The 13,987-nt window shown below is 36.3% G+C and overlaps 1 protein-coding gene across 1 annotated transcript in view; it reads right to left on the minus strand.

The window, feature by feature from the left end:
* Kcnh5 (potassium voltage-gated channel subfamily H member 5) overlaps positions 1-13,987 on the minus strand; it is a 282,922-nt gene that overhangs the window by 71,954 nt on the left and 196,981 nt on the right. The window contains exon 9 of the mRNA XM_048362527.1: positions 319-571. Within this exon, the coding sequence (XP_048218484.1) occupies positions 319-571 (253 nt within the window). The remainder of the gene's footprint in view (positions 1-318; positions 572-13,987) is intronic.

Raw genomic sequence — 13,987 nt, forward strand, 5'->3', positions numbered from 1 at the left:
TCCTCAGGTTACTAACTGAACGTTCATTCCAAAAGCCAGCTCACATTTACAGAGGACCTTGAGGCTGTCCTAAAGCAACTCCCCCATAATTGTCAAAGTTGAATCAGACTCTCATGAACCCCAACAAGCCATGACGAATACTAATGGTGTTCTTTGCTGAAGCAGTATGACTAGTTTTCACTAAGATTGTCTCATTAGTACCCAATTTCTAAAGTTACCAAACTGGAAAAAAGAAAAGAAATTCTGTTTAAAAGCCTGGCAGGCAGTATCTCCGAAGTCGTAATATGTTTATGACTACGTCAGATAAGTTCACAGTACCTAAAATAGCCACCACCTCATCGTCCTGGATGACTTCTAAGGAACCCGACACCACAAAGCAGAGGGCATCTACGCTTTCTCCAGCGTGGTAAATGAGGTCGCCAGGAGCACAGTGAATGGTTTGGAACTCTACCGCCAAGGCCCGCAGACACCCATCGCTGGCCAATCGGAAAGCAGGATGCTCATTGAAAACCTTCCGGTTTAGATGAACGCAGATATCCGCTCTCATGTCCTTGGGACAGATGGAGAGGACCTGGAGAAAATGAAAGATGAGGAAATAAGAGGGAAAGAAAAAGGAATTCTTTTAGTGGGGGAAAGAAAGACCCAACAAATACTGGTTGACTAAGACAACATGACAACGGTTGCTATATACCGTATTAAGTATCAGGAAGGCAAAATTACTAAGACACAGCTCTGCTCTCTCTCAAGGAGCTTATAATCTACCGAGAGGGCTGACATTCCTATGCGTCATCACAGCACAGTATACCAGAGGAAATGCTCTGAGAATGGATCTCCCATAGGAAGAACAGTCAGGAAGAGTCTCAGAGATTAAAAAACACTACCACCAACAAACAATCATGAAGCCTCACTAAAATGGGAAGTCACATTTATTTCAGTCAAACTAGTATTTCAGAATTATTTCATAACTGAATCAGAATTGAGAACTATGGACTTCCATGCACCTTTGGAGACAGAGTTCCACTCACCGACTATGAGAAACTAAAATCAACAAAAGCAACCTCATCAACTTGACATGCTGGCTCCTGTAGCTCTTTCTATTTTCATCAGCCTGAGAAATTTTCCTTTTACAAAAAATCCAAGTCCAGGGAGAGAAAAAAGAAGTTTTCCCCAGCCTTCAGTAAGGCTTAGGTAACTGGAAGTGTCACTCTTGGTACAGTAGACATATCACTGCATGACAGCTTTTGTTCATTCCAGTCTGACTCCTCAAGATTTCTGGGGGAAAGGAGGGCAGCTGAGCTCTAAGCATCCATGGAGGAAAGACAATGGCAGAAATCATGCTTAGAAAACAATTTTTATTGATACAGCTTTCTGATATGGCATTCAAATACTCAAGTTAGAATGGCCATCATCATCACACTGAATCAGAACAGCACTGAGCAAGAGGTGAAACTGAAGTTAGTACTACTTACCTTAAAGACATGCGTGCAAACTCAACTAGAACCTTCCACCAACCTCCTTGAGAAACTATTCTTTACAATGATTAAAAAAAAAAAAGACCAGTTTCTCAAAGCTGAAGATAAGCTGCTTGCCCCTTAAGTTACAGCGTATACTAATTTAATGCACAATAGTATTCTTTCTTATGCTAATCACACACGAAGCTTTTTTTAAAAAATGACCAAAGATTTGAAATAGCTCCTAACTATTCCTTTTATTTTGGTCTCTGGATGAAAGACTGGCTGCTTTGGTGTAGCAAAAGCAACCCCATCCCATAGTCCAATTAAATTATACTTTATAAACTGGGAGAATTCATTCTCTGAACCTTTCCTAATAGCATGAACATTATTTCATATCACAGGCATCTGGGTTTTTCCATAATCTCTCAATTTCTCTAAGCAGCAGAGATTAGCTCCCTTCCCTTTTTGAAATATCTCATCTTTGAGGAAAGAATTATCATAACAGAGCTTTGAAAGTAATTGGAACTTTTATCATCCATACCATCCCAATAATAGTGCAGTGTTTTCTTTCATATATTAACTTTCACTGAGTTCAGAGAATGTTAGTTATTCAACAGGTACTTCTACTATGATTCATACATGGAATACTTAAATCCCTTGATGTAGAAGGATAAGTAAAATGTCATTTTGCTCCAAGTGCAACTGTGACTTCAGAAGATAAACACATAAGGGATCATTGTGCCTGGGTCTTATTTGTGTTACAACACAAGATCCCAAGATCAGGCTGCAGAGGACCTAAGTCTGGCTTTCGATCTATGATTTAACTGTGTCTGCAGCCTTGAGCACATTATTTAATCTCCATAAACCTTATCTCTGCAAGGGGGATAATGACAGTGCTTACATCATAAACTTATTGTGAGGATTAAGGGGAAATGCTGTGACTTGAGTCAGTTCAGTGAGGCACATAGCAAGGGTTAGGTAAAGACTGGCTTTTAGCATCCCCATGAGTCCTGAGTTTGTATCGTTTTTTGATGCTTTCACTCTCTACCAAAGCAATTTGCTAATTGCTTCACATTCCATCCCTATATGAAGTTTGCATCTGAGCTGTTTTTATTAGTGAAGAAAGTATTTTAGCATAAATCTAAAGGTATCTTAAGAACTCATTGAGGCCAATATTTTTCTCATTGAAAATAAAATGAGCTCTAAAAAAGCAACAGAATGACTTAAATAAATATGCACATATAAATATTACACTGAAAGAGGTAATAATGTGAAAATGTATTGGTCTGTTTCTCTTCATTTGCCATATAGGACTATCATTGCTTTAGATTCATTTTCTTAAGAGTCATTTTCTGTCCTTTTAATTATGTTTTGAGGATAAATATTACAGTCTTTCAGTGTTTACAATAATCTGTTCACTGGTACACTAGAAGGGTTTTTCATTCTACTTTAAGTGCATCCTTTATTTGTTTCACTTTATTTATGACACCAGATCATTTATCATTTTGATGGATGGTTTATACTTATGTCTAGATGCCAAGAAATGATAAACTAAAAGTAATTGCTAAGGTAGACCAAGGGGAGTCAGGCCCAGGGCAAATTTTTTCCTCATCCCTAGACAGACCATGTACCTGCCATGAAAATACAGCTAAAGTGTTACTTACCTGGGAAACTAAGGCACTAATAACTTTCTCACACAAGGCAATATTTTGCTTAAAATGGCAGAGCCAAAATCTCATTTAAGACAATGCTCACACTTAGCCCAGTTGTCTCAATTTCAATGTTCCCTACACTAAATATCACCTTCAATCTCTTCCAAGTAGGTTTCCTAATAGGTATCCCACAATTACCAACAAATCAAATTAACATTGCATGGGGCTGGGATGTAGCTCAGTGGCAAAGCACTTGCCTAGCAAGTGCAACATCCTGGGTTCGATCCCCAGTACCAAAAAGCCCCCCAAAAAACAAAAACAAATGAACATTGCATGAGAAAATGTTCAGGTGAAAAGTGGCTTTTGTTTGTCTCCAGAGCTGGTTATTTCTCCCTTCTACATGTCAGCAAACTAATAAATTAAAGTTGGCTCTTAATTAAGACAGGCAATAAATTTTCCCTTCAGGAGAGCTATGGAATTATATAATTAATCAGTTTTTGAGACTCTGAAAACCAATCCTGGAAAAAAGCCTCTTGGTCTGAAAAATTAAGAAATGTATACATTATTTATGATACCCATTAAACCCAAGGTCCAGGGGTCTCAGAACAGATATCTCTCAGGTTCCAAAGGTTCAACATCAACACTATTTTCAGGAACTTTTCATAAATAAGATTTGGTTATACCTGCCTTTTTCTGATGGTTTACTTTGGAAGTAAAGGCAAACATCTGATCACACACAAAGGTCTGTCCAACCTAACTACTTCCCCAACATGACATCCCAGTCACACCCTGGCACCACTCTGACCTCTCCAGCCTCTCTTATGACCTTCACACCAGCTTGTCTCTCAGCTGGCAATACCTATCATCCTGATCTCTGACTATCCACCTTCCATTCATCTGTCTCTGTCATAAACATAATCTCTTTACAGCATGGTCACAGAATTTAGCAATATGGCTGCACAGGGTAGCTAACTACTGTAATTCTCACTATTTGAGAGGTAGGGAGAATTACCGTTCCATGCTAGCCTGAATAAAAAGTTTATGTGACCCTCATCGCATCTAATAAAAACTTGGCATGTTGATGCATGTGATCACCCCAGCTACACAGAAAACATAAATGGGAAGATTGTGTCTCAGGACAGCCAACCATAAATGCAAAATCCTATTTGAAACAAAAAGGGCTGGGGATATGGCTCAATTAGTAGAGGACTTGCCTTCCAAGTACAAGGCAATGAGTTCAAACTTAAGTTATTCCCCTTCGACAAAAACAGCAAAACAAGAAAACAAAAACCCAGCAAAACAAAAAAAAAATGGGTAGTAGACAAAGGAAAGAAGTATTATGGTAACTGTAAATTTTGTTTTTAAAGATGGCCACAAATAGTAACATTGTCCAAATAGAAACTGGAGTACTCTTTACCTGACTTATATAACTGCAACCCCTTCTGGACATCATCTTTATAATAACAGTTTTAAAAATTATAAAAATAGTAACATGGAATTATGATGAGGAATTTCAAACTTTTACTCTTCATTTAAAAAATAATTCTTTAGCTTGTTGGTGAAAACGAACCTCATGCACAATATACAAAATGTGCAAGTAGGATCATGCTGGGCAAAGCTAAGCTGGAGAGTGGGACTCCCAGGCAGAGCTCCACAGGACATTCAGCCATAGTTACTGAGCACTGGTTATGTGCCCAGCACTATGCAGGCCCTCCAGGTCTACAGCTGAAGTTTTCACACTGCTGCTTCCCTGGAGCTTCCATTGGGCACAGATTGAAAAATCACTGTGCCGTGACCAATGCTCCATTTACACATAAGACAAATGCATTTCATAAAAGCCACGTCATGTCCTGAGGTATTCTCAAAACATTATGAGCAAAACCTCTGGAGTTCCAGCTCAAAGTCACACTCCTGATCACAGATCAATTAGGAATAAAGTCTGTCATCTGGCACCTTCTGGCACTTTCTTTGTACACAACAAGAATATAAATACTGATTTCTAAAACATCATTAAAGTCCAAATCTACAGCTCTGTCCCTCAGCTTTTTGTTCAAGTCTACCCAGCTACCACTTGAGCTATGCTTTCACTTGCAGCCTGGGCTGGTTTCAAATCATAATCCTCAGATCTCAGCCTCCTAAGTAGATAGGATTTCAAGTATAAGGCACCCAGCTTTAAGTTTATTTTTGAGTTAGCATGCATTTATAATATGAGGGAGTTTCATTGTAATATTTCCAAACTTACACACAGTACACTTTGAACAAATTTCCCTTAATATTCTGTTACTTCCTATAGGCCCTCAAAAATAAGTGAAAAGAAAGAGAGAAAAGAAGAAACATAATAGGTATAAACGCATTCAAGGAGGCAAAAGTCCTCTACATTTAAAATTATAAAACCTTGAAGAAGGAAATTGAAGAAGACTCCATAAGATGAAGGACTCCCCATGTTCACGGATTAGCAGAATTAATAACATGGAATGGCTGTACTATCATAAGCAATCTACAAATTCAATAAAATGTCCATAAAATTCAGTGTATTCTTTGCAGAAATAGAAAAAAAATCAATCCTAAAATTCATATGGATGCAGAGAAGATTTCCAAATAGCAAATGCAATCCTAAGCAAAAACAGCAACACTTAGTGAATGGGATTATCTTGATTTATTTTTCAGCCTGTTCATTGTTGATATATAGAAAAATTATTTTTATATGTTAATCTTATATCCTGCTACATTTTCAAAAATGTTTTATCAGATCTAGTAGGATTTTTTTGTGAAATCTCTAAGGTCTTTCAAGTATGTGGAATTATATAATCTGCAAATACAGACACAATGGATTTTAGGCCAAATTTTACCAGATCTTTAAAAAACTGCCACCAATCTCCTCAAACTTTTCCATGAAGCATTATGTTAAGGATCACTAATAAATGGATTCAATAAGGCAAGCACTAAATTCACTTCAAAACCACACAGGGATATATAAGTAAAAAGAACTATAGATCAGTCACCTTAGGAAACCTAGATACAAATATTTTCAACAAAATAATTGAAAACTAGATTCAACAACATTTTAAAAAGATCACACTCAACCTGGCTTCATTTCATGGATGTAAGGATGGTTTGGCATCCACAAATCAATCATGTAATTCATCACAAACAAGAACAAAAATCAAGTGATCATCTCAGTACAGGGAAAACCTTTGACAAAACTCAATATCCATTTATGAGAAAATGCAGAAGAAACTAGGAATAGAGGAAATGTATCTCAATGTAATTTTTTAAAAGGCCATTTATGATAAGTCCATAGCCAACATCACACTAAGTGGAGAAAAACTGAAATTGTTTCTGCTAAAGTCAGGAACAAATAAGGTTGTCCACTCATCCCACACTTACTCAATATGGTTCTGGAATTACTAGCTAGAGTCAAAAGGCAAAAGGAAGAAATAATGATATCCAAATTGGAATTTTTTTCCCACTTTAACTTTAGGTATAGCAAACATATTGCATACTTGAATGTGTTAGCAAAGACAAAATTAGTTATTTGATTTGCTAAAAGGAAGTCATCTTATTTAAAATTCAGGTTTAGTTATATATGAAAAGGACACGAGCTAGCTATTTAGAATGAGCTAGCTGTTTAGAATGTTTATCTCCTTGGATATTTCCTCTACCACTTTTATCCACTGTGGATAAATATGTGTAATGTTGTAAATCCTTAAGAAAAGAAGAAATCTAAATATGACAACCAACACAAAAGCCAAGAAGTTAAACCAAGATCTTCAAAGGAAATGATGTACTACAGTCAATGAAAGAAGCTTCATCTGCTATTTTAGTCACTCTTTGAATATGCTTACTATATTCCAATATTCATTATAGAAAATAAAAATGTAAAGAAATTAAATGTTTCTGTTATTTACACAGATTTATGAGAATATAACATTTTTATAGAACTTGAATCCCTAAAGTTCTATTTCCTGCTAACACTTGAAATCACAATGCAAACAATTTCTATAGTGTGAAATATTTCTGCAAATACATAATTTCAAGCTGGGTACTAGTAGCTTGCACCTGTAATCCTAGATACTCAGGAGACTGAGATCTAAAGATGATGGTTTGAAGCCAGCCCATGCAGGTAAGTTAATGAGACTCATCTCCAATTAACCACCAAAATGCCAAAAGTAGAGCTATGACTCAAATGGTGGAGTGCTATTCCTGAGTCAGGGACAGTGCTCTGGCTCTAAGTTTAAGCCCGAGGATTTCTACAAAAAAAAAAAAAATTCAACCATTGGTGTCCTCTATCACAATTATAACACTACTAAACTAGTACATTGTAATTATATGTCAAGATTTCTAGTTTTCTCATCCATGAATTAAGTTACAACAAATACTCTATGTATATCTGATTGTCAAAACACAGAAGTAAAATTCATAGGTAGTAAAAGCAAAACTAGTAGAAAGAATTATAAAATAATCTTATCTTTATGGTTATACATGTATATGAAACATGCCAATTATATTGTCTTGTAATATTTAAGTTGTTTCTCAGAAAAGGTATATCAAGTTATTCCAATCATATACATATATGGGAATATCCTGTATGCTCTTAATAATCTCACTCTTTTGGCTCCCCTACATATGAAAAAAGACTTTAGTCATTACAATTGAAAGAAAAATAAACTTCCATGATAAAATACAGCAGAAGCCTGGATACCTTGACCTTCACAGAGTTCCAGCACTATTAGTTCTAGCTCATAATCACAAATTTGATTGTTTATAACAAACTTATGATGTGCAAGTGATTGTAATAGATGATTTCTGAAGGTAGTGAATTAAACAAGACTCCTTCCTGAGGTCTCTATTGCTCTAAGATAAATTGTTTTCCACAAAATTACCCATCAGGAATAATATTTAACATAGGATACTTCTAATACTAATTGGTAAGTTAAAAAAAAAACACAACAACCATCCCCTTATTTTTCTCCTCGGGACCAAGAAATAGATGCATAATGACATTTTGATAGGCACTGAAGTTATCATTGACATTCTTCACAGTCTTTTCATACAATTATGTCATGCACTGGTGGTTCCTCTCTCCTCAGGAATTTAACAGAATTGGTATGAAGTTAGTGAAAATCAGTGGAAGGAAGTCAGGCAAGTGACATTTCCACATAAAGCATTTTTGCAATCTTTCCCTAGAACTAAAGAGCCTAAGACTGAAAAGAAAAAAAAAAAGAAGTAGTTCTTCACAGAAATTTCACTCTCACTCATTTGATGAAAAGAAAGGAAAAGGTCATTTTCACTTAAAAAAAAAAAAAAAAGATAACCAGCAGTCTTGAAGAACAAGGAAGAATGCATGCCGTCTGGATGTTAATCTGCCAGTCTCTGGGTGTCTCAAGCCTCCGAGTACTTAATCCACTCACACTGTAATGAAGTAACACCAAAATGAATTAACTTCCATTACTTAAAAGTAAAAGGTAATACTTAGCAATCGAAGTATTCGATAATCAGTGAAGAACTATAGGTTAGAATTCACTGGCTTCACTCTGGAGATGCATTTGCTGGGAACAGACTCCACAAACCAAAGCAGGAGCTAAGTCTTTTCTTTCAAAACTATCAGAAGCCAGTTCAATTGAGATTTTCAGGGTCTTGAATGTAAGCAGTAAACAAACAATTGTACCACCTTTGTAATAACTTGTGAAAGCTGAAAATGTTTGTGGGTACTCACTGTCCAGAATTAGGAATCTGATAATACTTAGTCACCAATGAACTCTGCCTGCACTTAATCTCATGTCTGAATTTCCTTTTGTTTGTTTAGACAGGGTGATCTTGAACTTGGAATCTTGCTATCTCAACATGCTAAGCACTAGGATTATATGTGTGTATCACCACACCTAGCTTGTATCTATAATTTTTTACCTCTTTTGGGGGGAGGGGGCAATACTGGAGTTTGAACTAAGAGTCTTGTAATTGCTAGACAAGTTCTCTATCACTTGACCCATGCCCTCTCTCAGTCCTTCTAGTTTATAATATACAGAATCCTGACAAAAGAAGAGTGCTTTTCCATACATGTGAGAGTATATGTGCAAATTAGGAAGGTATTTTTTAATATGTGTGATTAGTAACCCAGAAGAGTAGAACAATATTCTTCCTATTTCATAAATTTCTAAGATCACCCATGACAAGTAATGTTTCAACCTTTCTTTAAAAGACTGAGCTCCTGGTAAGCACCATGCTGTGAGGGATAGCACCAATCACTGCTTTGGGAAATTGTCTGGCTATTATCACCAAAGGTTGAATATATTCAGACCTAGCCACTGCACCCTTAGGTGTCTGCACCACAGAACTATCTACACATATGCACCAGACCACACAGACCAGCTATTTGCAGCAGCACTGTTCACATTGGCCCCAAAATGAAAAACACCCAAAGATCCATAAATGTTTTATTAATGGCACCACTGTATGATCATAGGAGGGACTGAAAATGCAAAAAGTGACACATCAACTGCTATAACAGATGTACCTCAACAATTCAATGTTGATCAAGAGTCTCTCATGAAATAGTATGCTCTGTGTAACTCTACTTCAATCAAGCACAAAAGCTGGAAAACCAATTTATGGTTCTGAGAGTCAAGACATGAGCTACTTCCTTCCTTCCTTCCTTCCTTCCTTCCTTCCTTCCTTCCTTCCTTCCTTCCTTCCTTCCTTCTTTTTCCTTCTTTCTTCTCTCCCTCCCTCCCTTTTTTTTAACATGAGCTACTTTTGAGAGGCAGAATTGTTTAATACCTGTAGAATGCATGGGAGAACTTCTGAGTTTCTGGTGATAGGATGTTGGGATGCTAGTTCTGCATGCATATTCCCTGAGTGAAAATTTCTCAAGCTGCTTGGTTAAAATATAGACAATTCAATTGTCAGTATTACATAATAATTTTATTTTTAAAGTTTAATTTTAAATAGTAAAATTTAAAACTACTTGTTTTTCTACTCACTAAATAACTGTGACATGGCATACATGTTTATTACTTTGATTGTGGTAATCATTTAACATGTATGCATGTATCCAAGCACTATATTGTACACCTTAAATATATAATTTTTATTGGTGAACTAAACTTCAATAAAGGTGAAATGATTATGTTAAAAATCAAGTAATTGGGGTGGAAAATGTAGTCAATTGGAAAAGCACCAGTCAATGAGCAAAAGTATCAGGTACAGAGTTTGGATTGCCAGTCATGGAGAAAAAATTCAAGTTGTCTCTTAACAAATGAGTATTGTCTAGAGGAAATGAAAAGAAGAATGAAGCAGAAACTAAAGCTGCCAAACCAATAAACATGTCACGTCTATAATAATAATTGTCAGGAAATCTATGTATAAGCATACTTACTTTTCAGATAGAAACAAAATGAAATTCTAAAGAAAAACATCAGCTCTCTTTCCAAATTACACTTATAACTTAAGTTGCACACAAATGAGCTCCAAATGTATGAACTTAAAGTAGACAAAAAAGGTTAGAGAGTAGTAAGTGAAACAAAATATTTGTAGGGGGCTATATTTTTTATTCCATGCATGAATATATACTCACATGCATACAGACATATTTGTATCCAGATATACTTAAAAATTAAGTGCACACAGAATAGCAACTAGAAAGTGTTCTTGAAAAGACAGGAAAATTATTTAAGTGGAAGAAAATATAAGTGAGTTCATTTTAAAACTAATATTTGATCAAATCACACTAAAATTTCATATACAACTCTCACAGATGTGTATGTGTCTGCATATGCATACACGCATCTGTGCATATCTGTGTGTGTGTAAAACTAGTGTGAGGGTATATAATGATCACAGCCTGTAAATCCAAAAGCTTTCAAAGAGAAGGGCTCTTCCCCACTCTGCAAATACACTGGCATTTACTAGAGTAGATCCTGCTCAACATTTTTAATAGAGTAAAGCCTGTTTTGTGATTAGTTATAGCTGAAATATGATAGGAAGATTTGACTGAGCTTTCTGGAAAATTATACTCTTTGCTATTAATCAAGTTTGCCTCAAGAATTTCTGTCTCTAGGATGGGCAGAACAGAGTAGATACTTGACTAGAAGAGTAGATATTTGAACATGTGTATGTTCATGCCTGTTTCCTGAAGTTTCCTGTGGTAGTCACTGGTGCCAATGGGAAACAATGTATCATAAACATATAACATGGACAGCACAGAATTTTAAAATTAATAAAATGAGGTAAATTTCAGAGTGAAAAGGAAGTTGTGATATATATCCTACAAATGAATCATTGCCATGGTGAGGGTGATTGGGTGAATAGAATCACACTGCATTACATACATTCAAAAAACATTACAGCGAAACCCATTACTCTACACAATTCAGGAATTCTAATTTAAAGTGCTTAGCATACAAAAACATTTTTTAGGTTGATCAGCTTTTATTTTTCTATATGTATTCTATAAACCAGAATTAGTTAATCTCCAGCTATTATAAGTTGTTCACTCCACAAATACAGTACTCTTTTTTTTTTTTTTTTTTTTTTTTTTGCCAGTTCTGGGCTTGGACTCGGGGCCTGAGCACTGTCCCTGGCTTCTTTTTTGCTCAGGGCTACCACCTTGCCACTTGAGCCACAGCGCCACTTCTGGCCGTACAAAAACATTTTTTAGTTTTTGTGGTTTTTTTTTTTGGCCAGTCCTGGGGCTTGGACTCAGGGCCTGAGCACTGTCCCTGGCTTCTCTTTGCTCAAGGCTAGCACTCTGCCACTTGAGCCACAGCGCCACTTCTGGCCATTTTCTGTATATGTGGTGCTGGGGAATTGAACCCAGGGCCTCATGTATAGGAGGCAAGCACTCTTGCCACTAGGCCATATCCCCAGCCCCCAAAAACATTTTTTAAAACCCTAAAAATATGTACTGAAAAAGTAAATAATGCAACTTTTTTAGAGGCACATATTGAACTGTTTATAAAAAAGATTGTCAAAATGACCAATAAGATTTGAAAACATTTAGAGTGGGAGAAAGGGAGAGGGAATCTATAGGTTCATTATTTCTTGTTTCAAGGGCCAAATATTCTGCCTCCTTCCCCTTCTCTTCCTCCTTTACCTCCCTTTTCTTGTCTCCCTTCCCAGGTTCTTCTACTTTCAGGTTGACTCTAGTGTCTTACTTTTACATTTCTCCATGTGAGGGGAAAATGTGATATTTATCTTTCTTAAACTGCAACGGTCTAGCAAAAGGCCATCCTGAAAGCTTTAAGGGAATTCCTTTACATGTAAAGATATTTTTCCTTGCTGTTTTTAAGATTCTCTTCTCTCTTTTACTGTATATATTTAAGATACACAACAGGATGTTTTAATATACATATCAAATGTATAGTGGGCATATGAAAAGCTGACTCTAGTTGAGTATATTAGCATATCTATCATGTCCCAGTAATTCTGGTGTGTGTGTGTGTGTGTGTGTGTGTGTCAGAGTTCCTAAAATCTATCCTTTTATCAAAAATCCTAAACATTCTATAATATTATTAACTAGAGTTCTCATATATATTAGATTTCTAGATTTGTTTATCTTAGACGTCTACATTTTGCTCTTTGATTTGTTTTCAGTATAGTACCAGTGATTGAACTCAGGGCTTTCTACTATTCCCAGTCATTTTTGCCTTTAGACTGTCCAAAAGGTTCTTGCAGGCTGGCTTCAGATTGCAATCGCCCTATATCCATGCATCTTAAGTAGCTGGAATTGCAATATACACCGCCATGCCTGGCCTATAGTCTGTTCTTCATCTCTCCATCAACTGGAACCAACATTTTATTCTCTACCTGGGTGTATGTCTTTTTTTGCAGTATGTTTTCTGAGATCATAGAATACTTTTCATTCTGTATCTTGTTTCACTTATCAAAATGTCATCTGTCTTTTTTATTGACAGTTTGATTCTAAGTGCCTTCATGATGTCTTCGTGGGATTGAATCTCACTAGAGATTTTTGAACTTCATGTACATTCATGGTGTGTCCACATGCCATGATGGGTGACATAAATGTTATGATGTTTTTAAGATCAACCTGCCCTCATTTGGTCAATCTCATTGAGTAGCATGGAGAAAATACGTTTTTTTAAGCTGAAGAAAAACCTTTAAAACTCATTAATATTCTTCAACATCGTAGATGCTAAATTATCATCTTTTTGAAATAGCATGTTTGTTGACATTATTAAAAAGTTTTTATGGGGGAAAGCCCTGCTTTGAATTTTTGTTCATGCATTATTTATATCAATATTTGTCACAATGTCTTCATAGACAAGAAATGTCTCAGTATGTGAGTAGCCACAATTTCCATCCTCCAAAAATAGCCATGCATACCATAGTTAGAACTATCGTGAAGCCAGGCACTGGTGGCTCACAACAGTAGTCCCAGCTCCTCAGGAGGCTGAGATCTGAGGATATCAGCTTAAAGCCAGCAAAGGAAGGAAAAAGTCCACGAGACACTCATCTCCAATTATCCAGCAAAAAGCTGGAAGTGGATGTGTTTCATGTGATAGAGCACCAGCCTTAAATGAGAAAGCTAACCAACAGCGCTCAGTCCCTGAGTTCAAGTCCCAGTGTGAGCACAAAAGAAAGGAGAAAGAAAGAAAAGGTAGGGAAGTAAGAGCAGAGAAGAGGGGAGATGAAAAGCTGAAACTCAACAAATCTGACATATGTTCTTCCTCATATAGACCCTTAATTTCAGTCTTACGTCTTTAATTACATGTGATCATTTTTTTGTACTTAGCACATCTCAAATTATTTTTTTCTGTTTCAGAGTAACTGCATCAGAGAGCCACACATTTCCTGGTCCACAGTACAGATTGTCATGCATTAGGAAATTGGTAGTAGCAGTAATGTGGTCAACCCTCACTCCTG

The sequence above is a fragment of the Perognathus longimembris genome, chromosome 14 (genome assembly GCF_023159225.1).
Source record: "Perognathus longimembris pacificus isolate PPM17 chromosome 14, ASM2315922v1, whole genome shotgun sequence".
Classification (NCBI taxonomy): Eukaryota; Metazoa; Chordata; class Mammalia; order Rodentia; family Heteromyidae; genus Perognathus; species Perognathus longimembris.